Genomic DNA, 24,822 nt, shown 5'->3' with positions numbered 1-24,822 from the left:
CTCACAATACAGAAAACAGGGATTGAGGTACGGTCCAACGCTGCTCTCTGGAGAGCTCTGCCCTGATCCGCACCAGCATCCAAGACCATGAGGTAGTGAAGAGAGCCAGCACGCATATCACCCCAGGTCTTAGGGGTTCCTGTCTGGGTCATGCCCCAGTGGGGAGGACAGGTACCTAGCAGTTACGTTCTGCCTCACTGGGGCAGTGCTTTGGAGTAAGGCACCGACAACCACCCTACAATCCAGCACTGGGCAGCGCATGCCTTTAATCCCAGCACTCAGGAGGCAAGGCCAGGCAGATCTCTGTGAGTTCGAGGCCAGCTTGGGCTACAAAGTGAGTTCCAGGAAAGGCACAAAGCTACACAGAGAAACCCTGTCTCGAAAAAACAAAAAAAAAAAAAAAAACCAAAACAACAACAACAAAAAACAATCCAGAACTGGTGAGGTAGAGGCAATTCAAGACCAGATTGAAGCTAATAGGAAAAGAAGTCGTGGGACAGGAAGCTTGCGAGGCAGGAGACCAGTGTCCATGGATGCCAGAACAGTGAGTCAGTTACGGAGGAAGGACACAGATACTCCATAGTTCCACAAGATTTTAACACTGGCCAGAGAGCCAACCACCACACTTGACTCTGTTTCCTTGTCAAAATGCCTTCAGCTTGAATCCGAGTTTGTGCCCCAAGGATTGTCAACATAGAGGCCTGCATAAATGATTGCCTACATTGTCTATATTGTGGATTCTGGGTGATCTTCAGTCTTAGAAACCCTTCATCAGCAAGCATGTTGGCTTTTGGCCTTGTGGGAGTCAGTTTGCCTCTATAAGAGCATTTACTCAGTGTCCTATTTAGTTTCACACACACACACAAAAAAAGTTTTGATAACAGAGTGGTGTTATCTCTAACACTGTACACACACACAGGAGGTGAGGGGCTCCAGGGAAGGGTGAGGCCCGGGCCCTAGAGTTTCTTTTTTATTCTATGGGTGTTTTTCTTGCATGTATATCTGAGAATCATGTGTGTGCAGTGTCCTCAGAAGCCAGAAAGCAACATTGGATCCCCTGGAACTGGAATTACAGAGGGTTGTGAGTGCCAAGTGGGTGCTGGGAATTGAACTCAGGTCCTCAGCAAGAGAAGCAAGCGTTCTTAACCGCTGAGCCATTGCTCCGGCCCACTGGCCTTACAGTTTGATGTCTAGGAGGAAGCTTATTCTTCCTAAAAGATGGCTTGGTCAGAGCCAGAAGATTCTGCTGATCCAGGCCCAAGATTTATTTAATTAATTAAATCTTAGCTTAGATCTGCCAGCTTTCTGGGAAAACAATTAAGGGCATGACTTCATACTCCAAGGGGCCCTCCGTATTCTTGGAGACGCTGAGTACATTTGTTTAAAAAACAAAACAAAACAAAAAAAACCTGTCAGGCATTCTGTGGACCCCTAAAATTTCCTCAGGAAAATGGGGTAGAGACCAGAGACTCTCTGCCCCTCCAGTGTCTCACGCAGCCCAGGCAGACTGTGAACTCCCTATGTAGCTGAAGACGTGAAGATGAGGCTGCGGTTGGGAGCCTCGTGCCTCCACTTCCCCAGTGCGGGCGGGGCTTGCAGGTGGCCTTCGGTGGTGTTAGAGACGGAAGGCGGAGCTTCACACACGCTGGGAGGGCGGGCCCTCTCCCGTGGCCACGCCCCATCCTCTTCTGAACTCTTGTTCCTACCTTTCAGGGCGAAAAGCTAACGAGAAGGAGAGGCAAGCAGCCCTCCAAGTGGCTGATGGCTTCATCTCTCGCATGAGATACTCCCCAAGCACTCAGGTGAGGACGAAACCATGTCCCCACCTCCTCCTGGCACCTTCCTGTGGCTCCCTACCCGGAGACGGGACGAGTACAGGGCAGCAAGGGAGTTGGGAGCAGACTTGCCTGCCTCAGACCAGTCAGGTGGAAAAGCCTTCTCAGTTCTCCAGCATTAAAACCAACAACTCCAAACTTACCTTCAAAGAGAATCCTGGGAGCCTGAAGGACAGGGTGTGTCACTGGGGGGCTGTGTACCCCTTTTAATCCCAGCACAGTGGCTACACAAGATATTCTCATCTTGCCTCTCTCCATATGGGTCTCAGGTAGCCCAGGCTGGCCTCAGACTGTCTATGTAGCTAAGGACGACCTTGAACTTCTGATCTTCTGGCCTCTACTTCCCAAGTTCTAGGATCATAGGTGTGGGTCACACCTGGTTTAAGTGGTGCTGGGAATTGAACCCAGGGCTTTGTGTGTGGCTAGCATGCCCTCTACCAGTGAGCTTCATCCTCAGCTCTCTCTTCCTCCTTTCAAGACAGTGTCTCACTCTGTTGCTCAGATTAGCTTAGAACTCACTGTGTATCCCCAGCTGGCCTGAACTCACAGCGATTCTCCTGCCTCAGCCTCTCACGTGCTGAGAGGCCAGGTGTGAGTCACCGTGCCCTGCTCAGAAGTTCTGACGTAGAAATTCTGGCACAGCTGATGTCTGACTGGTGCATCTGCCGAGCTGAGCACCCCAATCCTTGAAGTAGCGTTCCCTCAGCCTGCGACCTGTGACCTTGTACCTCGTCATCTTCTCGGGACTGGCTTAGACTGCGGCCTCTCGCCTGGTGTCACAGGGCCATATTCTTGAATGAGAAAGAATTTAGTTAAAAGACAGGCAGTCTGAGCTAAAGTTTATTCAGCCAATTCACACAAAGAAACAGTCCAAAGAGCCTGGAGTCCACTGCCCCCATGGTGGGGAGCTGCCCCGGGTTCTGCATTGTGGATACTGAAGACAATTTTACGGATATTTGTGAGGTGGGTGACACACTCCATGGGATAAAGTGGTCCTTTCCCCTCCTAAATCCCAGTGGACCAGGTATCCCTCTAGAGTATTTCTTCTATAATCCTCTAGAAAAGCCCACAAAAGTGTGTAAATGTGTGGGGCTATGGAAAACCACAGTGTGAATGATGTGATGATCATTCGTCACTTGAAGATGCAAGCCTTTTGGTCGATGACATGCTCGCACCTCAGGCTCTGACGAGACAACCTAACTGTAGGGCCATGACAAGGAGATTTAACCGGAAAGGAACATTCTCTCAGGGGCAGGCTGGCAAGGCACAGCTGCCATTTCCCTTGGTTACGTCCTACCGAACTCTGCTGACCCGTCACGGTATTGCTTGTCCTCCTCAGCAGCAGAGGTGAGCAGCCCGTGAGCCAAGCTTTTCTCCCACTGCAGGTGGAGATTCTGCCCCAGGGCCGAGAGAGTCCCATCTTCAAGCAATTCTTCAAGGACTGGAAGTGAGGGTGGGTGTGCCCAGCCCTGCTCTCCTGCCTGCCACTACCTGCCTGCTTGTTCCTGCCCCTGGCTGCTGAGTCAGCACCAAGGTGCCCTCTGGATGCTCAATAAAGGAGACACATTCCGTTCCCAGCTCTCTCCGGGTGTGCTCACCCTGGGCTGATTCTGTCCCACCTACTCACTTGGGCTCATCCCCATTCTGGGTCAAGTAGAACACAGATGGTAATCCACAGCTTCCAGGAGCCCAGCACTGGCTCTGCATGGCCAGGACTCTCGGTGGAGCTGCTGTCCATCCCCCACCATGCCCAGAACCCGATAGGGGTGGCACAGTGCCAGGCCTTGGCATTGCTTTCAGGCCAGGGTTTCATTCAGGTCTCACATTCGCAGCTGGGAGAAGGCTGTGGCTGTGTCTGGGGATAGATTTCTGTTCAAACCAGTATTTGCTCAGATGCCCCAGTAAGCACCCTTTGAGGCAGTTTTAAATGATTACACTCACCCAGCAACAGAATGTGCCACAGCCCTTGAGTAGGTCCGCTGTTCTCTCTTACTCCACTGATGTTTGGCTCCTCAGCCCAGGACCAGTGAGTGTGTGTGTGTGTGTGTGTGTGTGTGTGTGTGTGTGTGTGTGTGTAAAGCACAGTCTACAGTGGAGAGGCCCCTGCTCCACTGTATGGAATATCAAGTAGGGCAGAGAGCATATGCTGGGAAGAGAGAAACTGAGCCAGGTATGGAGGTACAAGCCTGTAATCCTGACACACTTAAGAGGTAGAGGCAGGAGGATCATGAGTTTAGCCTTTGCTACATAGTGAGTTCCAGGTCAACCTAGGCTACATGAGACCCTATGTCAAAACAAACAAGCTAGAGAGCGGTGAGGAGTGTGTCACAAAGAGGCCCCCACCCTGAAAGGGATGGCAAGAGTGTGGTGTCTTGGTGAGCCTGGACCAGAGGCTGAGGCCTAGCAGCAGCCACCCTGAGCCACCCCTCCCGTGTCCTAAGGGTTATTGTGGCTTCTGAGCTGTGACACACTGATTCTTCTGTCCCACACAAACCCAGAAAATCTGACCAAGTTCAACTTTTTGATGTTGTGCCAAGAAGCAAAGGAAGGTGAGCTCCTCTGTGGACCCTCCCCTCAGTTTCCCCTGAGACATCCACAGAGGAGCACATGCCGGGACAGAGGAAGACACACCCAGTGATTCTGCCTGTTTTAGATTTATGGAGACTTTGAGGTCTCCCGTGGAAGGCGGTCCTCCCTATCCCCAAGAAAAATGCAGCTCTCAGCTCTCTGCGGCCTCCTCTCTCCACCTCCACCGGATCAGAACAGATTCCTGAGTTATCCTGGAGTCTTGTGCACCCTGGTCTGGATGAAGGGCCCCTGCTGGGGGTGCTGGCTCCCTTCCAGCCAGACCCTCCTAGGGTCCATGTGGCCAGATATGCTGGGATCCGGTGCTTCCAGCATCTCCAGCCGATGCTGCCGAGTGAGCCTTGCAGGCTCAGAGCAAGGGAAGGGGACAGGAAGGAAGGAAGCACCCAGACTGACCTCTGCCAGCCCCGTAACCTCTGTGACCTCTCTGCGGGAGGAAGAGGCATGGTAACAAACATTCTAACTGAGACCCTGTAAATACGACAGGGCCAACTGCAGGGCATGTCACAGCACACTGGGAAGCCTCTGTTGGTGCCATCTCTGGGCCAGATTAGGAGTGGCCTGAAACACAAGCAGAGATGGACACTGGCTTCCACAGCTTCACTTGCGGGGAGCCAGAGGCGCGCAGGGGGCCTGAGGCTCTAGGGTGTTAGGTGAGGGGCAGGGGCGAGGGAGCAAGAGCCAGGCCCTGAAGCAAATGCAGGAAAAGCCTGTGGTGGACACCACACTAGTCGACTCTAACGAGAGCCATCGTGCTCACTGGCTAGCGCTTGCAAGGGGTCTCCTGGCCTGGGTAGGCAAGATGGGTAAGGAGCCTGCCACAAAAGCCAGACGACCTGGTTTTAATCTCCAGAACCTAAAGGAGGAGAGAGAGAACTTCACAAAGCTGTCTTCTGATCCCCACGTCATGTCGTGTGTGCCCCCACACCCCATATCATACACACAAACAAAAGTAAATAAGACATCCCCAGGCCCGCAGGTGCAGCCAGGGGAACTCAGGTGGCAGGGAGCCCGGGCGCAGGAAGCCTCTTCATCCGGGGCTCTGAGGGGTCTGCAGCCCCACCTGTACCCTAGGCGCTAAGCTGCCTGGCTCAATCTGGTGCCCAGACAACCGGGCACAAGAAGGCCCTGAACTGTCTTGGAAGAAAACACTAGAGACTACAACAATTCCTTTATTCTAAAGCTGCTGGTGGGTGAGCGGGTTCTCAGCGCCTCCGAGCCAGGCCAGATAACCAGTTAACCTGGTGCGTGGTCTCCCTAGGAGCCCCGGCCTGCAGGCGGTGGGGATCGGGCGCCACGTTGACTAGGCTAGCTAGCCGAGTGCCCATTTCGAGATCACAAATCACGGTGGGCAAGGAGGGAGAGGGAGGGGGAGAAAGGTGGAAATAAGAGTCCTGAAAATCGCGGTGGTTGAAGGAGAGGCCGGCCCATCAGTCAGTCGCTTTGAACTGTGTTGTGCTGCCCCCTGCTGGCCGAAGGTATTGTTGCCTCTGCCTCTCCAACTCCAACCCCAGACCCTGCGGGCAGCGGCTGGGTTGCCAGACTCCCAGCAGCAGCTCCCAGGAATTCTTCCTCTAGGTGTGGATGGGTAGACTGTTCAGATGCGGCTGTCCTACTTTGCGGTCTGTTCACTTCCACTGAGGTATCGGGAGCCTAACCCTGTGACTGCAGCCCAGCGGGGAACGACAGAAAACCCTCCTTGCTTCAAAAGAGGCGAGGAGGTAAATTCTAGCTGCCCGAATGTGCTTCACTACCCACACGTGGGAGCTTCCTGACCTCACCTGCAGGGGCAGGAAGGGCTTTGGTTCTGAAAGCTCCAGTGACCCAGCTTCCTTTCTAGGAATGGCCCCTGCGGTGGGTCAGCTCAGCCCTGCACTCTCCAGTGAGTGAGACTGCAGGTCACACACGCCTGTGAAGGTGAGGTCCTTGGAGGAAGGCCCTTGTGATCCAGAGCACTTCTGGGCCCCCAACAAGGAGGCCTGTCCCTTTGACACCCGGGCTAAGTAGGCGTCCAGAGTCTTGAGCAGCCGTTTGGGGCTCTTCTTGGCCAATACTTCCAAATCTGGAACAGAGGAGATTGGGACTGAGGGCTCAGGGGGCTCTGGGGGACACAAGGCCTCAAGTCCAATGGCCCTGTGAACACTTCCAACCCTGTCCTTTAGAAACAAGAGTAAAACAGCCATCAAAGATGGCAAAACTTGACAGAGCCCAGGGACCACTTCCTCCTTGTGACAGAGATCTCAACTCTGGAAAAGCGGGCTAACTGCTAGACCTTGGCTTTCACATGTTTTAGTTTAAAATTTTGTGTTTTATATGTATGAAGTTTCGCTTGAATGTATGCCTGTGTCCCACGTGTGCTTGATGCCTGAGGAGGTCAGAAGAGGGCGCCAGATCCCCTGGAACTGGAGCTGTGAGCCACCATGTGGGTGCCGGGTTAGAAACCAGGCCTGTGGAGGTCAGTCAGCGCTCGCTCTCAACCGCTGAGCAATCTCTCCAGCCCCAGCTTTCACGGCTTTTTTGTTTTGTTTTGTTCTGTTTGGGACAGGTCTCCTGTAGACCTGGAACTTCTTATCTTCCTGTCTCCACCTATTAAGTGCAGAGATTACAGGCTTGTGCCACCACACATAGTTTGTGCAACTCCGGGAATTGAACTCAGGGCTCCCGCATGCCAGGCAGGAGCCTTAACAACAGCACCACACCCCAGCCCCAACTTTTATTGACTGTGTGTTTTCAAGACTTATTCTTGTTTTTCAAAACATGCATGTAAGTCTGAGTGTGGATATGTGAGTGTCAGTGCCTCAGAGGTCAGAGGAAAAATATCTCTCTGGAGCTGGAGTTACAGGCAGATGTGAGCTGCCCAACGTGGGTGCTGGGAACCAAGTGGGTTCTCTGCAAGAGCAGTAGGCCCTCTAACCACTGGGCCATTTTGTCCGTCCTGTTTTGTTGTTTGTTACTATGTAGCTCTGGCTTTGCCTGAAACTCACATGTAGACCAGGCTGGCCTTGACCTCACAGAGATCTGCCTGTTGAGCTTTAAATTTTTGGTTCAGAAGATGTGGGTTTTGGTTGTTTGATATGACCATGAAGAACGGTGCATGTTCAAGACTGTAATCCCAACACAGGGGATGGAGCAGGAGGCCTGTAGCCTGGCTAGTGTGAGACTATCTCAAAAATCTAAACAAAAATAACAATGACAACCAGTCATCAGACACCTATGGCCAGAGCCCACCAACCACACCTGTCATTTTTTTTTTTCCTTCTTTGAGACAGGGTTTCTCTGAGTCCAGGACTATTGTCCCGGAACTCCTTCTGAAGACCAGGCTGGATGCCTGCCATCTTTGTAGTCAGGAAGCAGAGGCAGATGGACTGCCACAAATTCAAGACCATTCTGGTCTATGCAGCAAGTTCCAGGTCGGCCAGGGCCTTATAGCGAGGGACCCTGCTCAGACACGCAAACAAATAAAAAGCAAGGGGACAGAAGTGCATGGGCAGAGAAAGGAGAGACAGCGGGCCCCAGGGGTTCTGGGCCGGGAGGGCAGGGGAGGGGAGGGGCACGAAGTAGTCCACAGGAGAAAGTGCCCACCTTTGAGGACAAAGCCCGAGTCTGAGATGGTCCTCTGCTGGGTCCTCCACTCCCGTGCCAGGTGAAGGAAAGTGGCCGCGTAGAAGCTGTTCACCACTGGGATGACCTTCTGCCGCCGGTTACACTCCCTACAGGGCAGAGGGGATCTGCTCAGCCGCAGATGAGCCTGACTCCAGTGCCCCCCTTCCCAGCCTACCCAGTCGTCTCGCCCCACCCCACCATTCCCCAAGCAGCCTGGCATTTGGTCAGGTTAGGGAGGCGAAGTGGCTGGTGCATGGGGACGTGTCCAGGTCTGAGACCCAGCAGAGCCGTGGAGGAGGAGGCATGGATGGGAACGGACCAGGCTCAGCCAGGTCACTCTGATCCGATGGGGACTCACCTGGAGAGACACTCTTCCCTCAGGGCCTGGATGGCAATGCGGGTGATGTTCACAGACATCACACAGAAAGGGAATTGCTGGAATGGAGGAGCGAAGGTCAGTGGCAGCCGGCTCTGCCTTAATTGTTTTTCTTCTGCCTCATGTGGCTGGCAGGAGCGGCTGCTGCTGTTACTGGTCCCGCTTTCCACCTTACATGCCAAAATACTTAACCGTAACTTAAGACCTGGAACCTAGGACTCCACATGAGGTTAGTCCAAACGAGATCTGCATCCAACTCCCTCTTTTCTCATAATGGACTGGGTTTTATGGTGGTATTGTGTTCCCTGAAATATTGCGCAGGCTAATAAACTTATCTGGGGGTCAGAGAACAAAACAGTCACTGTATTAAACATAGAGGATAGGCAGTGGTAGCACATGCCCTTTAATCCTAGCATTCCAGAGGCAGAAATCCCTCTGGATCTCTGTGAGTTCAAGGCCACATTAGAAACAGCCAGGCATGGTGACACTCGCCTTTAATCCCAGAAAGTGAGCCTTTAATCCCAGGGAGTGGTGGTAGAAAGCAGAAAGGTATATAAGGCGTGAGGACCAGAAACTAGAAGCTTTTGGCTGGTTAAGCTTTTAGGCTTTTGAGCAGCAGTTCAGCTGAGAGCCACTGGGATGAGGACACAGAAGCTTCCAGTCTGAGGAAACAGGATCAGCTGGGGAATTAGCAAGGTGAGCTGGCTGTGGCTTGTTCTAATTCTCTGATCTTCCAGCGTTCACCCCAACAACTGGCCTCTGAGTTTGATTTTATTTAATAAGACTCCTTAAGATTCGTGCTACAGGCTTTCACAGATCCCATGCTTGACTTAAACTCTCTTTGTAGCCAAGATCAACCTTGAACTTTTTTCTTCTTTTTCCAGACAGGTTTTCTCTCTGTAGTTTTGGTGCCTGTCCTGAATCTCGCTCTGTAGTCCAGGCTGGCCTTGAACTCACAGAGTTCCGCCTGGCCCTGCCTCTGGAGTGCTGGGATTACAGGCGTGCGCCACCACCGCCTGGCACCCTTGAACTTTTTAATTACTTATTTAATGTGTATGATATGACTGTTTTGTCTGCATGTATGTGTACCATGTGTGTACCTAGTGCCTGAGGAGGCTAGAAGAGGGTGTTGGACCCCTGGGACTGGAATTACAGGTGGTTGTGGACTGCCGTGTGGGTGCTGGGAATGAGCCCGGGTCCTCTGGAGGAGCAGCCAGTGCTCTCCCACTGCTGAGTCAGCGCTCTAGTCCCATAACAGTTTTTGTTAATTATACTCATTTACTTGTGTGTAGCATGTGCACACGCAGAGGCACATGTGTCAAGGTCAGAGAACAATTTGTAGGAATTGGTTTTCTTTCAACTGCGTGGGTCCTGGGCAGCAAGGGCTCTACCTGCTGAGCCATCTCCATGGCCCTCAGTCATCTTTTTAGGAGGAAACAGACATGGCTTCTGGTTGAACATGTCCCAGAGACTACATCTGGAAAACTCCACATTTTGGAGCTCAGACTCCACACTGTTACTTGTTTTGTGTTTTGAGACCAGGTCTTACTATGAAGCCCAGCTGGCCTCGAACTCAGCAGCCTCCCACCTTGAAGGTTTCACCCCGAAACAGTGGATTATAGCCAGGGGTGGTGGTATACACTTGCTAACAGCCTGGGAGGCAGCAGAGGGCCACTGAAGCCTAGGAGGCATCAGGTGGCTCACAGCCACCTTAACTTTTTAGTGCCAGGGGATCAGATGTCTCTAGCTCTGCAGGCACATGCACTTACATGCACACATACTTATATGCATTATTTTAAAAATAAATCTCCTTTTAAAAAGTGGATGGGTGAAAATTTGAGGGTAAACAGGATATTTGCATAATTTCAAAGTATTTTTTGTTAAGATGGTTATTAATTGTAAGGGGAAAATAGAAACCTTATTTAAATGGACATGGACCAGAGGACACCATCTTAACCAAAGCTAACACCACAGGAATAACACACAGAAGATAGTGTGTGTGCACCTTGGAACCAGGCACCCAGGAAAGCATATTACATACATGGTGCCATTTTGCCCCAAATGCAAACCTCCAACTGAATTAAAAAAAAACAAGAGAGAGAGAGAGAGAGAGAGAGAGAGAGAGAGAGAGAGAGACAAACCTAAATTGAGGGATGGTCTACAAAAGAACTGAACACGGGTCCTTTAATGTGTCAAGGTCGAAAAAGACAAAGACTCCCACAGGCTGGAGGAGATGAAGGAGACAGAACAAAGGTCGCCAGATGTGCACTGGGCAGAACAGGCAGGTAGAAGATTGCTGGGGAAGTTGAAGGGACAGGATGGGCTGCTCTCTCTAACGTCCTTTTGCAAGTTTTCTGTGATTTTAAATTGAAGGGACACTAGCCCCCTAGAGCATGTGGCTCTGGCAGGCCATGCCCTTCTCCCCCATTCCCTCTGCCTTGCTAAACCATTAGATTACACTCCTAAAGCTAGCCACCAAGGTCTATTCCCTTATTTGGCCACTTCCTCCTCCCAAGGCTGACTACCAAAGTCCCCTTTGGGGGCTGGAGAGATGGCTCAGAGGTTAAAAGCATTGCTTTGTTCTTCCAGAGGTCCTGAGTTCAATTCCCAGCAACCACATGGTGGCTCACAACCATCTGTAATGAGCTCTGGTGCCCTCTTCTGGTCTGTGGGTGTACATGCACACAGAACACTGTATACATAATAAATAAATCAATCCTTTTAAAGACGTTATCCTAACACGGGGTTTGTTTATAAATGGCAATTTTCCTATGGGCCACACCGGTCTTTTCTCTATCCAGAGGCAGTTCAGGTAGTTCTTTGTCCCTGAGGGACAAATACCCCTGCCCCCTGCCCCTTCCCCCTCAGCCCCATCTCCTTGCCCACGGCATCCTAGCCCATTCTAGCACAGGCCTCCCCTTCTCTTCTCGAGAATGGCACCTGCAAGGTCATTTGCTGCTGTTTTCCTGCCTGAGTCAAACTTTTCCCCACTTAATAAAGAATCTCTCTGTGAAACAGGTATTTGGATGTGGTTTGTGCCTAATTCGGGGTCTGGAGGGGAGCCCCCACTGTGTGGGAGTCCCCTTCAAAAATCATTACAAAATAAAAAGTTAAAGGGCATTGGTCAGGAAGCAGAAGCATGAGGATCAGGAATTCATGGCTAGTGCTGGCTACAGAGTGAGTTTGAGGCCAGTCTGGTCTACCAGAAAGTCTATAATGGAGCTGCTGAGATGACTCAGGCTGTCTGCCGCCAGACCCGAAGACCTGAACTGATCCCCAAGACCCACATGGCAAAAGGAGAGAATGAACTCCCACAAGATGTCCTCTTTTGGTGTACTTGTGCATGCACACAATCGTGTACACACACACACACACACTGTACTTTGATCACATCCCCCTCAACACCCTACCTTACCCGGTTCTCCTAACAAGCCCCTACTACTTCCACGTCTAATTAAACCCCACTGTATTTAATTAGAAGTGCTGTGTAAGCACAGGTGAGGGGAGTTGATAGTTATTCTTGACTGTCAACTCGACAGGGTCTAGACTTACCAGAGACTCTGGGCAGGTCGGTGAGGGATTCTCTCGATTAGTTAACTGAGGTGGGAAAACCACCCTAAATACTGGTGTTGGGTTGGTGTCCTGGACTGGATAAAAAGCCAGCCAAGCAGCAGCATTCACAGTTTCCTGCTTGTGACTGTGGATGCCATGTGACTGACCATCTGGGTACTTACACCCTCCCTCCTTTCAGCTGCTTTTGGGAAGTAGTCTGTCTTAGTAACAGAAAGGTAACTAATACACCTCCACTTATCATCCTGAAAACACCAGAGCCAATCTCTGTGGTGGTATTGTGTTCCCTAAAATATTGTGAACCCTAATAAATTTATCTGGGGTCAGAGAACAGAACAGCCACTAGATACAGAGGCCAGAAAATGGTGGCACACATGCCTTTAATCCTAGCATTCCAGAGGCAGAGATCCATCTGTTCAAGGATACAGCCAAGCATGGTGACTCACGCCTTTAATCCCAGGGAGTGATGGTAGAAAGCAGAAAGGTATATAAGGCATGAAGACCAGAAACTAGAAGCATTTTGGCTGGTTAAGCTTTTAGGCTTCTAGCAGCAGTTCAGCTGAGATCCATTCAGATATGAGGACTGAGAGGCTTCCAATTTGAGAAAACAGAATCAGCTGAGGAACTGGCGAGGTGAGGTAGCTGTGGCTTGTTCTGCTTCTCTGGTCTTCCAGCATTCACCCCAATACCTGTCCTCAGGTTTGTTTTTATTAATAAGACCTGTTAAGATTCCTACTACATCTGGCGCCTAATGTTTGTGGTAGGAATTCATGAAAAAGCCGCTTGCCTGTGGTCTTGCAGGCCCCAGCTCAGACCCAAGCTACACTCAGCCAGTTGTGGTGGCGCACGCCTGTAGGATTTACTGAAGGAGGCAGAGGCAGGAAGATCCCGAGTTTGAGGCCAGCCTGGGAAGGTTGCTAAGGAGAAGCTGCAGCCACAAACTTTGGCAGTGGGACCATAGGCTGCTGCTCCGAGTTGCAGGCTCCTTCTCATCGTGTTGGTGACTGCAGTGATGCTGCTACCTGGGACAAAGGGTTTACTGCTGCTTGTTCAGAGAAGAATTGCCAGGACCAGCATGTTACATCGGCAAAGGTCAGTTTGGAAATGTTTGGTGAGACAAATGGTGGAGAGAAATTGCTGTGAAGATTTTCTCTTCTAGGGAAGAACATTTGTGGTTCCAAGAGACAGACATTTATCAGACTGATTGCTCCAAACCACAGAGGAGGAAAAAAATGTCTGCAGGGAACCATGACCACACCTAACAGTGACTTTGAAATCTTCAAAAAGATGATAGGATCCCACAATGAAGATTCCACAGGACTATGGTAAAGCCATTAAGCTGATTAACACCATGGAAAGATCGACTTTGGACTACAAACTGCTCAGGACAATTTCGAGATGGCTAGCTGAGATGATCCAGCCTGACAGACTACTTGAACAAGGACTTGAAACAAGCCCTGCACTTTCTCATTATGCAGAAACTGGACAAATGATACAGGACTTGTCAATTAACTCTAAAATTTTCTTTTCAGGATCCCCTAAAGATGTCTTCACCCCCAGAAAGCGGGAAGTAATTTTAAGAAAAATTCCCAAAGGTGGGGTGGGTGATTTTTGGTCGTTTAATGACTTATGGATAATTGTCATTGTTTACAATGATTGGTTACTAGGTGTTAATTGTTAATGGTCAGGAAAAAAGCTGAACATGGATATTAGATTCAGAGGTTTTGTTTAAAAAAGAAAAAAGAGAAAAGAGAATATAGATATGAGGTAGATCTCTGAATCTATTCTGAGAAAAAAGATAAAGAATAATAGGATAAATGGGTAGATCACCGAATCTATTATAAGAAGAAAAAGGAGAAGATATTAAAAGACAAAAGATAGACTACTGAATCTATTATGAAAAGAAAAAAGAATGTGGATATGACAATATAAAAAGGTCAATTATTGAATCTACATTTAAAAAGAAACTACTTGTTTTAAATAGGATAAGTTGGGTTGGGGATTTAGCTCAGTGGTAGAGCACTTGCCTAGCAAGCGCAAGGCCCTGGGTTCGATCCTCAGTTCCACATACAAATAAATAAATAAATAAATAAATAGGATAAGTAATGAAATTTTTGTCTGTGTTTATCAAATATTACTGGACTGGACATTGTTAATATATATAATGAAGTTTTTATCTGAATCTGTCAAATATTAATGGACTAGACAGTGTTAATATAATTCTTTTTATTTTTTTAAGATTTATTTATTTATTTATTTATTTATTTATTTATTTATTTGTTTATGTATACAGTGCAGCCATATATGTATGGCTGCAGGCCAGAAGAGGGCACCAGATCTCATTACAGATGGTGGTGAGCCACCATGTGGTTGCTGGGAATTGAACTCAGGACCTTTGGAAGAGCAGCCAGTGCTCTTAACTGCTGAGCCATCTCTCTAGCCCGTTAATGTAATTCTTGACTGTATATATTGTATATACTTATTGGACAGTTTTTCTTGTATTAGTTATAAGCTTTTTAAATTTTAGACAAAAAAGGGGAAATGTGGTGGTATTGTGTTCCCTAAAATATTGTGAACCCTAATAAATTTATCTGGGGTCAGAGAACAGACAGCCACTAGATACAGAGGCTAGAAAATGGTGGCACTCACACCTTTAATCCTAGCATTCCAGAAGCAGAAATCCATCTGTTCAAGGATACAGCCAAGCATGGTGACTCACGCCTTTAATCCCAGGGAGTGATGGTAGAAAGCAGAAAGGTATATAAGGCATGAAGACCAGAAACTAGAAGCATTTTGGCTGGTTAAGCTTTTAGGCTTCTAGCAGCAGTTCAGCTGAGATCCATTCAGATATGAGGACTGAGAGGCTTCCAATTTGAGAAAACAGAATCAGCTGAGGAATTGGTGAGTCGAGGTAGCTGTGGCTTGTTCTGCTTCTCTGATCTTCCAGCATTCACCCCAATAATGGGCCTCAGGTTTGTTTTTATTAATAAGACCCTCTAAGATTCGTGCAACAAATCTCATTTGGTTCTGTTTATGTGTCTTGCCTTTTTGAAATGGGGTCTCATGGAGCTCAGGCTGGCCTGGAATGCACTCTGTAATGGAGGGTAACCTTGGACTACTGGTTTTCCTGCCTCCACCACTTGATGGATGCCTGCTCTCACCCAGCTTCATTTGTTCTTTGGACCTTTTCATGTGGTTGCCGTAACCCTTGCCAGACTCCAGGGCCATGACCGGCTTCCTGCACACTCCACCCCAAACAGGCTCTATCTTTCACCTTTCCCCTACTTCCCAAATGTGCCACTGTGCTCCTGGCACAACTGTCCTACTCAATGCGTGATGCGCACAGCATGATGATAAGCATCCAATTACAGCAAGTGGTCCTGTGAACAAATACTCTATTTGTGGACCTGGCACTCTGCTGGGGACATAGTTTCCCTGATGGCCATTTCCGATCCCTGGGGCTAGAGTATGTGTGTATGTGCAAGGGTGCTGCAGCCTGCTTTTAAATCATCCTTCCCATTTTTCCCTACTGGCTTCTAAGTCATTGTGTGGCTTGGGATGACCCTGACTTGTGACTGTCCTGACTACCTCCAGAGTGCTGGAGTTACAGGTGTGCACCACAATGCCTGCTTTGTGCTGAGGGCTGAACACAAGGCCTGTGGATACTAAGCAGGCACTCTACCAACGGACCCACATTCCCAGCCCCTGCCCCACTTTTGAGACAGGGTTCTACTGTGTCACCCTGGCTGACCTGGAACTCTCTATGTAGACCAGGCTGGCCTTGAACTCACAACAGATCTATCTGCCTCTGACTCCCAGAGTACTGGAATTAAAGATACCACACTCATATAAAAAAATTTTTTTTTTTTTTAAATTCCTTTCTTCTTAAACAGGGTGTCTTGGAACCCAGGCTGGCCTTGAACCTTGCTATGACGTTTAGGATGACCTTGATTTTATAAGTGTGCCCTAACATGCCAGGTCCTGGGGATCTGTAATATATATTATATTGGTAAATTGTCACGTGCTGTTTGTGCATGGTTTTTTGTTTTTGTTTTGAGCTGAGGATCGAACCCAGGGCCTTGCGCTTGCTAGCAAGTGCTCTACCACTGAGCTAAATCCCCAACCCCAAAAGTAAGAACCATTTCACATCTTTTTTTTGTTTGTTTGTTTGTTTTTTTCGAGACAGGGTTTCTCTGTGTAGCTTTGGAGGCTGTCCTGGATCTTGCTCGTAGCCCAGGCTGGCCTCGAACTCACAGAGATCCACCTGCCTCTGCCTCCCGAGTGCTGGGATTAAAGGCGTGCGCCACCACCTCCTGGCCGTTTGTGCATGTTGAGAGCTGACTCTTGAGGACAAGAGTCCCCTTGTCTCAGACTCAAGCCTGTTTATCTCAAGTGTCCTCTGAGACTCCTTGTCCTGGGGCAGGCTGATGTTCCAGCCCTGTGGGGGGCAGGGGGAGGAGGGAGGAGAGCAGTAAACAGCGGAGGGCATTAAAGACATTGCACCTCTGAGACCAGGTAGAAGGCAAACCATTCCAGCAGGGGTTACTATTGTCTAGCCCATGGCATTCAACTGCCTGCAGTGGGACCTGGAAGCTGGAAGCTCCTCCATGAAGAGACCACCCTGCTCTGCCCAGAATGCTTGCAGTCAGGCACTTCAGCAGTGTGTGAGCAGGGTTTCTCCCATGGTTTCTGCTGGATGTGGTAACTACCTGATTTGATGAGCATTCTTATCTGTTACTTGATATTTATTCTTTTTCTAAAAAACATTTGTTTGTTTGTTTATATGAGTGCACTGTCTGTAGAAGAGGGCACCAGATCTCATCACAGATGGTTGTGAGCCACCATGTGGGTGCTGGGAATTGAACTCAGGACCTCTGGAAGATCCGCCAATGCTCTTAACCGCTATGCCATCTCTCCAGTCCAATAGTTATTCTTTTACTTTTGCTTTCTATATAGTTAATAAACTCACTCATTCAAAACGGAAAATATGGCTATCATAGATCAGTCTCTGGATAGAAAAGAATTGAACTCAGGGCTCTGTGCACACTAGGCAGTCACTCTACCAACTGAGCTACATCCCCAGGGCTCTAACCTTGATTTTTTTTCTACGTTATTAGATAATATTTCCCACTTACAACTTTTCTGTACACTTGAAGTTTCATGAAAATAACTACTTGTCATGGATGGGGGCTCACACCTGTAACCCTAGCCCTTGGAATGCTGAAGCAGGAGAATCACTATGTATTTAAGGGCAATCTGGGCTACACAGTGAGTTCCAAGACAGCCCGGACAACAGAGTGAAATGCTGACTCAAAAATGAAGAACAAAACAGAACAATATAAGGGGCTGGAGAAGTGGCTCAGTGGTTAAGGCACTGGTTGCTCTCGAAGGTTCCCAGCACCCAGGTCAGATAGCTCCTGGGGATCCTATGCCCTCTTCGGGCCTCCACGGGCATATGCACACATGTGCACATACACATATACACACAAATACACATAAATAAAAATAAAATCTTAAAAAAGCAAACTGAAACACACACACACACACACACACACACACACACACACACAAAATCACCCTTCTTGGCTTCCCTTTGGCACGAAATGCTCCCAAAACTGAGTCTACATTGACTGTCTCAAATGTATTCCCCCTGCTCCACTCCCTTTCAAACTTAATCCAAGTCAAGGCTCTTTGTCTCTAATATCTGCTGAAAACATCCTATTTTCGTTCCCAGTGACAGCCTAGCAATCCTTAGGTCTTACTAGCTAGCACCCCAGGCCAAGGCCAACGCGGCATCCTCCTTCTGGTGACTTCTGCGGTGCTTCTGTCCCCTGGGCTTCTACTCACGTAATGTTGGAAGGCTGTCACTCATGTCCCGGGCATCTCACTCCACCTCCATGACTGAAAGTGTGGACTCTACCATTGACAAATTTTCAGAATCGCTTGCAGGGCTTCTTACAACACAGGCTTCTAGGACCCCCAGAGGGTCTGGGAAGGGCTGCCTTCCTCCCAACCTCGTCCTTCTCCTCCCTCCCTCTCCTCCATTTTCTCCCCTCCTCTCTCTCTTCTTTCTAGCTAGACAGCCCAGGCTTGCCTTGAACTTGATATGTAGCCTGGGCTGTGTACAACTCACTACAGGTATTTATTTTAAGGTAGTAATGGGGATTGAGCCTGCACCCTGAGCCTGCTAGGTTAGTGTTCTTTCTTTCATAGCTACATTTCCAACCCCTGGAAGTCACAACATGAGGCCTTGAACTTGCCTTCAGCCTCCCGAGTGCTGGGATTACTGTTGTGCATCACCACCACACGAAGCTCAGAATGTGCACTTATTCTTATTTATTTGTTATGTGTACGGTGCTTTGCTTACATGTATGTCTGTGCACCGAATGCATGCCTGGTGCTTGAGGAGGGCAGGAGAGTGTCAGATCCCCTAGAACTGGAGTTACAGACCATTGTGAACCACCATATGGGTTCTGGGAGTCAAACCCAGGCTTTCCAGAAGAGCAGTCAGTGTTCTGTGTAGCCCTGGCTGTTCTGGAACAGTTTCTGTAGACTAGGCTGGCCTCAGACTCAGAGATCCCCCTGCCTCTGCCTCCCATGTGTTGGGCTTAAGGCCTGCACCACCACCGCCCCATGCAGTCAGTGTTATTAACTACCGAGCCGACTCTCCAGTCCCCACATCTGCTTTTTCTTTACCTTTTTTTTTTTTTTTGAGAAAAAGTCTAATTTTGTGGTTCTAGCTGACCTGGAACTTGCTCTGTAGACTAGGCTGGCCTCAAACTCCCAGAAATCCACCTACCTCTGCCTCCTGAGTGCTGCGATTAAAGGCGTGCTCCACAATGCCTCTTTCCCCCTTAGTTGTTCTTAGTTTAAAAAAAACCACTGACTTCTTCCTTGTCCCAAGTCCCAACTCTGTCCAGTCCATCAAAACCCACACTGCTTCTATCTCTTAGACACACACACACACACACACACACACACACACACACACACACACACGAGTCTTATTTTATTTCACCTCCTCTGGAATTTCCCTGTTCCAGCCCCTGCCTCCCTGAACTGGGATGACCCTAAGGGACCTCCCTAGAAATTGCTCTTCACCTAGCAGCTGGTAAGGTCCCTGTGAGGTGGCACATGTCACTGTGCTGCTCAAGCTTTGCAGTTATTCCTGATGCAACAGAGAACAAACCTGGAATCACCTTGTGACTGAAGAAGCCTACTGCCTGATCTGCTTCCTTGGTGGCTTTTTCTCCCACTGTGTGCCCTGTTCCTTCTACTCACTCCCAGCATGCTCCATTTCTTGTGACCTTTGCCTCTGCTGCACCTCTGCCTGGAACACCAGGCACCCTAGGCACAGGCTTGGCTGCCATGCCACAGCCTTCCAGACTCCGTTTATCCTGAGAGTTAACCCTACCTCCTCCATTGAACACCATGTCCCCCCCCTTACCAGACTTAATGCTGCCTCCTCCACTCATCACTGTGTCCCCACCTTACCAACCCCAGAGTTAACGCTGCCTCCTCCACTGAATGCCGTGTCCCCCCTTACCAGCCTCAGAGTTAACCCTGCCTCCTTCACTGAATGCCGTGTCCCCCCCCCCACCAGCCCCAGAGTTAACCCTGCCTCCTCCACTCAGCACCATGTCCCCACCTTACCAGAGTTAACCTCCTCCACTGAACACCGTGTCCCCCTTTCCAGCCCCAGAGTTAACCCTGCCTCCAGTCAGCACCGTGTCCCCCCTTACCAGCCCCAGAGTTAACGCTGCCTCCTCCACTCAGCATCGTGTCCCCCCTTACCAGCCCCCTTTCCTCAGCACTTTGCACTTTCGAATGAGTTCTGGAATTCATTTAATATATTATCTTGTCATCTCTGCTGGAAGATCCTAGTCTGTTTTGTTCTTTGACACGTGCCAAGCACCATGAGAAATAACTAGTGGGGGTGGGTGGGGATGTGGAACAGATCTTTGTTCTTTGTTCACTGAATGAAGTAATTTCTAGCCCCGGGTGGACAAATTTGGGAGGAAGCAGGCTGCATCTGTCTTCTTTTGGAGTGAATACTATCTTTCACTACATGGGAAAACCATCAGACCTATCCCCAAAGGGCAGGAGACACTAAGGGGCTAGCAAAGCCATCACTGGGCTGATGGTTAAGATCATGGGTCACCCCAAAACTAACCCTGTCCCTTCAGAGTTGAAAGAAACTACCAATCCCGGAAGCAGCAACCCCTCTGTGTGCCTAGTGCATATAATCATAGACAACTGAATATTCCCAGTGGGCCAGCTAACAGTCATGATGGGCAGTGCTGACAAATGGCCAGTGTCTGGAGTCACCTGGGATATGGGCCTTGACTATATTGTTGACATGGAGACACACATCTTAATTGTGGGCAGGACCATCCCTGGGCAGGGTATCTGGGACCACGTGAAACGACAAAGTGAGCTGTCCACTAGCACATTCTTGCAGTTACTGTTGTTTCTTGACTGTGGTGCAATGGGACCAGCTGCCCCCTGAAGCTCCTGCTGCTGCGGCTCCCTGGCACTGACACACTATAACATCAAACTGTGAGCAAAGACAAACCATTCCTTAGGAGGCAGAGGCAGGCCGATCTCTGTGCGTTTGAGGCCAGCCTGGTCTACAGAGAGTGTTCCAGGACAGCTGGGGCTACACAGAGAAACCCTGTCTTGAAAAACCAACCAACCAACCAACCAACCAACCAACCAACCAACCAACCCAACCCAACCCAACCCAACCCAACCAACCAACCAACCAACCAACCAACCAACCAACACCCCTTCCTTTCTCAGTAGCTCTTGCCAGAGACCTTCACTACAGCGACAGACAAGAAGTGAAAATGAGTCTCCAGGATTTCCGTCCAGCAGATGAGGAAATCAAGGCTCCGAGTGTCTGAGGATTTGCTGGAGACCCACAGCTAATGAACAGTGGAGCTCAAAGTCTACAGCCTCTGACAGAGAAGCCATCCTGACGCTCCGCTGCGCAGTCCTCCTGGCTGCTCAGGTCCTCATCCCACAGCCCTCCCCTCTGCCTTCCCACCAGAACCCTACCTGGATGTGGTGATGAGACAGACGGAATATCTCCTGGGCCATCAGCAAGGTCTTCGAGTCCATGACCAGGTAGAGCAGGTGCAGCAAGGCCAGGAAGCCTGCCCCCCTCAGGTCCGTAGCTGGGTTTGCTCCTGTGCCAGAAACCGGGGTGTGACAGTAAGCGAGGATCCCCTGACCTCCCAGGACTTGGCTGGAACGTTGCCCTGACACTGGCCCTGCTGGGCTAGGAGAGGATGCGAGGCACGGCCCACTTCCAGACACACCCCTGCTGGGCTCTGTGGACCAAACAAGCCCGTCCTTCTGCACTCGGGACTGCCCGGGCAGCAGTCTTCTGTTCCCACAGCCTTTTGGAGTCATTTCCCCACACAGCTACCAGCACGATCTTCACACAGATAGGGGCTGGGATGGAGCTTAGCAGGTAGAGTGATGGCCTCCCATACGAGGCTCTGGGTGACATCTCCAGCAGAGTGTAAACTGGGCATGTTCGTCAACATGCCTGTCATCCCAGCACTTGGGAGGTCATCCTTGTCTGTATAGCAAGTTCAAGGCCAGCAGAGAGACCATGTCCAGAAGGAAAGAGGGAGAAAGAAGGTGGAAACATAGCCAGAGGAGTTAGGAGCAAGCTCAGGGATGCCCTTCTGCCTATAAAGTGTGCAGGAAGTTTCTAGAAGCTCAAAAGGTTAAGGAAATGGATGTTCTCCCAGGTCCCCTACAAAGAAGTCAGTACTGCTGACCTCCTGGTCACTCTCTTCACGACTGAGACAGGGTCTCCTGGAGTCCAGGCTGGTCTCCAACCTGCTATGTAGCTGAGCACGACCATAAACTTCTGATCCACTGCCTCCATTTATCCAGTGCTGGAAGTGTAGGTGCATGGAACGGCATCTTTTTGTTGTTTTTCAAGACAGGGTTTCTCTGCATAACCCTGGCTGTCCTGGAACTCTGTAGATCAGGCTGGCCTCGAACTCACAGAGATCTGCCTGCCTCTGCCCCCTGAGTACTGGGATTAAAGGCGTGCGCCACCACCGCCCTGTGATACTGTCATTTTATGGGGTGCTGGGGATTGAACACTCTAACAACTGAACTACACATCTCTTGGTCAGTAGAAATCTGTTACTGCAACTATAGAAAACGACGACAGTCCTGGTTGGTCTGGGACTCTATGTAGAACAGGCTGGCTCCAAACTCACCGAGATCTGCCTACTTATGCCTCTGGGTGCTGGAATTATGCCCTGCAATATAGTTTCTTATTCTTTAAAATATGATAGGATTTGAGGAAAAAAAAAAAACAGTATAGGGTGGAGGATGCAGCTCGGTGGATAGACCGCTTATCTGGCATGCAAAAAGGCTCTGGGCTGGGTGTCCAGTACTATATAAACTGGGTGTGGTGGGACTACCAGCTAGGGAGGGGGAGCAGGAGGGTCCAAATTCAAGGCCAGGCCAGGCAAGTATAAGAGACCCTGCCTCAAAAATAAATAAATAAATACATAAATGAATGAATGAATGAATAAATAAAAGCCAGGCGGTGGTGGCGCACATCTTTAATACCAGCACTCACAGAGGCAGGCAGATCTCTGTGAGTTCAAGGCCAGCCTGGTCTACAGAGTGAGATCCAGGACAGCCATGGCTGTTACACAGAGGCAGGCAGATCTCTGTGAGTTCAAGGCCAGCCTGGTCTACAGAGTGAGATCCAGGACAGCCATGGCTGTTACACAGAGAAACCCTGTCATGAAAAACAAAACAATCAAAAAAAGGTGTAATCCCAAAGCAAGTGCACTAATTGTTTCCAACCTCATTTAGAAAGAGGAAAGGACACAGGTAAACCAGATTCAAATGACATCACTCTGTATACTCCATCCCACAGCACCACAGTGCTTCCTGACAGACGGCAGCGCTCCCAGGGACATGTGCTCTGTCCCTCTCTTCTTCCCTCAGCCACGCTCGACACACTCCGGTGTGCTGCCCCTAGGGCCCTTGACTCTTCTGTACCCTCCTGGATGTTCCTCCTCACTCGAGATGGCCTCTCCCTCTGGAATCTGGGATCAATCAGACCAGGAAAGCAAGACAGGCGCTCTGTTCTCACCCTGGAAGCCCAGGTCTTCCCAATGGTCTCCGTGAAGGGCACAGTCGAACTTGGAGCCGGTCAGCTTCTTGTAGATGGTCTGGAGCACTCGGCCGTGCATTGGGTCTTGGCTGTCCAGGCCACCTGCCCCAAAACACACACACACATACACATACTTTCTGCCAGGCTGTTCCCAGGGAGAAACCAGTGCTTCCTGGAGAAGTGGACTATGATCGAGACGTGCTACGGCCATTCCTGTTCTTTTTTTTTTTTTTTTTTGCCAGAGCTGAGGACCGAACCCAGGGCCTTGCGCTTGAGCGCTCTACCACTGAGCTAAATCCCCCCCCCCATTCCTGTTCTTATCACAGAGCTTCAGGGTGTGCCCTGGGGCTGCCCCTAGCACTCACACTGAGCAATGGTGAGGACCAGGTCTCTTTCTTCCCGAAGGCCCTGGTGCAGCTTTGGCGGCCCAAAGAGGCAATGCCGGAGGGCGGCGAGCCCAGTCCTTCGAATAGTTGGCTGGATTCTTTTCTGGGAAGAAAAGCACAGACAATCTACTAAACTCCTGTCAAGCAGGGGCTCTCCCCCCAGTTAGTGTTGGCCAGGAGAAGGAGTCAGAAGGCAGGGGGCAGCAGCTGGACCGCAGAGACAGGCGCATCCAGACCCCAGATTCTCTGCAAGATGTCCCAGCCAGCTCTCTGCATTTGTATCTTGGACTTTTTCACAACTAGTTATTGACGACCAGGGAGGCTGAGCTGTGGCTACATGGAGTCTCAGACATGGTCAGACAAAGGCCAGGCTAGTATTCTCAGCAAGGTTGTGTCTACCTTTCATACGGATATGAATTCCAAAATTCGGCTCCTTCCCCACTTACATGATGCTAGGACCAGTGGGCATTCATGAGTTAGATGTCCTTTTAAACTGCATCATGCTGGCTCCCTAAAGTCAGGGCCACCGCAGTGTGCCTTACAAGGTGCTGGGTTGACATCTTCTGGCCTTCCGTGTCAGCGTCTGTCTCTTTAACCTCTCCTAGGATCCAGGCTTTAGGCTGACCCCCAAACCACATTCTGCTAAACTTAGTACAGGTCCCACAAACCCCTCAGTGTGCTTACTCCCCCAATCCTCCTTTCCCCAATCCCACTTTATTTTGTGTGTGTGTGTGTGTGTGTGTGTGTGTGTGTGTGTACATGATGTGTGTGAGAGGCACACATGTCAGGACTTGTGTGTAGAGGTCAGTTCTCTCTTCCCACCTTTCCATGCGGCTTGTACAGCAAGAGCCTTTACCCACCGAGTCATCTTGCTGCCCCACACGACTGTTTGTTTTTCTAGACAGGGTTTCTCTGTGTCGCCCGGCCATCCTGGGACTCGCTATGTAGCCCAGGCTGGCCTCGAACTCACAGAGATCCACCTGCCTATGCCTCCCGAGTGCTGGGATTAAAGGTGAGCATAACCAGCACTCAGCTCTCACATAAGTTTTTTGAGACATGGTTTCTCAAGGTAGCTCAGGCTGGCCTTGAACTTGTGATCTCCTGCCTCAGCCTCCTGAGTGCTAGAATTACAGCTGTGTGCCATCACAACATCCTTTTTAATAGTTTATTTTATGTGTACGAGTGTTTTGCTTGAACGTATGTCTGTCTGTCTGTGCCCCATGTGTGTACCTGGTGCCTGAGGTGGTCAGAAGAGGGTGTCGAATCCCCTGGCCCTGAAGTAATAGATGGTTGTGAGCTGACATG

General features: G+C 49.8%; 1 protein-coding gene and 1 long non-coding RNA gene across 3 annotated transcripts in view; one reads left to right on the top strand and one right to left on the bottom strand.

The window, feature by feature from the left end:
- Positions 1–482: 482 nt before the first annotated feature.
- Positions 483–3,416, top strand: LOC118580444. Its single transcript, XR_004944532.1, has 3 exons — positions 483–544; positions 1,714–1,802; positions 3,221–3,416. It is a non-coding gene; the product is annotated as an uncharacterized LOC118580444 (long non-coding RNA).
- A 2,164-nt stretch (positions 3,417–5,580) lies between these two features.
- The window catches only part of Elmod3 (ELMO domain containing 3), a 37,028-nt gene continuing 17,786 nt past the window's right edge, over positions 5,581–24,822 (bottom strand). For both annotated transcript variants that reach the window (XM_036182588.1, XM_036182589.1), the window contains exons 8-13: positions 23,497–23,620; positions 23,111–23,233; positions 21,031–21,161; positions 8,383–8,459; positions 8,004–8,131; positions 5,581–6,483 (exon numbers count right to left, since the gene is read on the bottom strand). In XM_036182588.1, the coding sequence (XP_036038481.1) occupies positions 6,281–6,483; positions 8,004–8,131; positions 8,383–8,459; positions 21,031–21,161; positions 23,111–23,233; positions 23,497–23,620 (786 nt within the window). In that variant the 3' untranslated portion in view covers positions 5,581–6,280. The remainder of the gene's footprint in view (positions 6,484–8,003; positions 8,132–8,382; positions 8,460–21,030; positions 21,162–23,110; positions 23,234–23,496; positions 23,621–24,822) is intronic.

The sequence above is a fragment of the Onychomys torridus genome, chromosome 3, assembly GCF_903995425.1.
Source record: "Onychomys torridus chromosome 3, mOncTor1.1, whole genome shotgun sequence".
NCBI lineage: Eukaryota > Metazoa > Chordata > Mammalia > Rodentia > Cricetidae > Onychomys > Onychomys torridus.
Note: the sequence above shows the minus strand (reverse complement) of the source record. Positions and strands in the feature narration are given on the sequence as shown.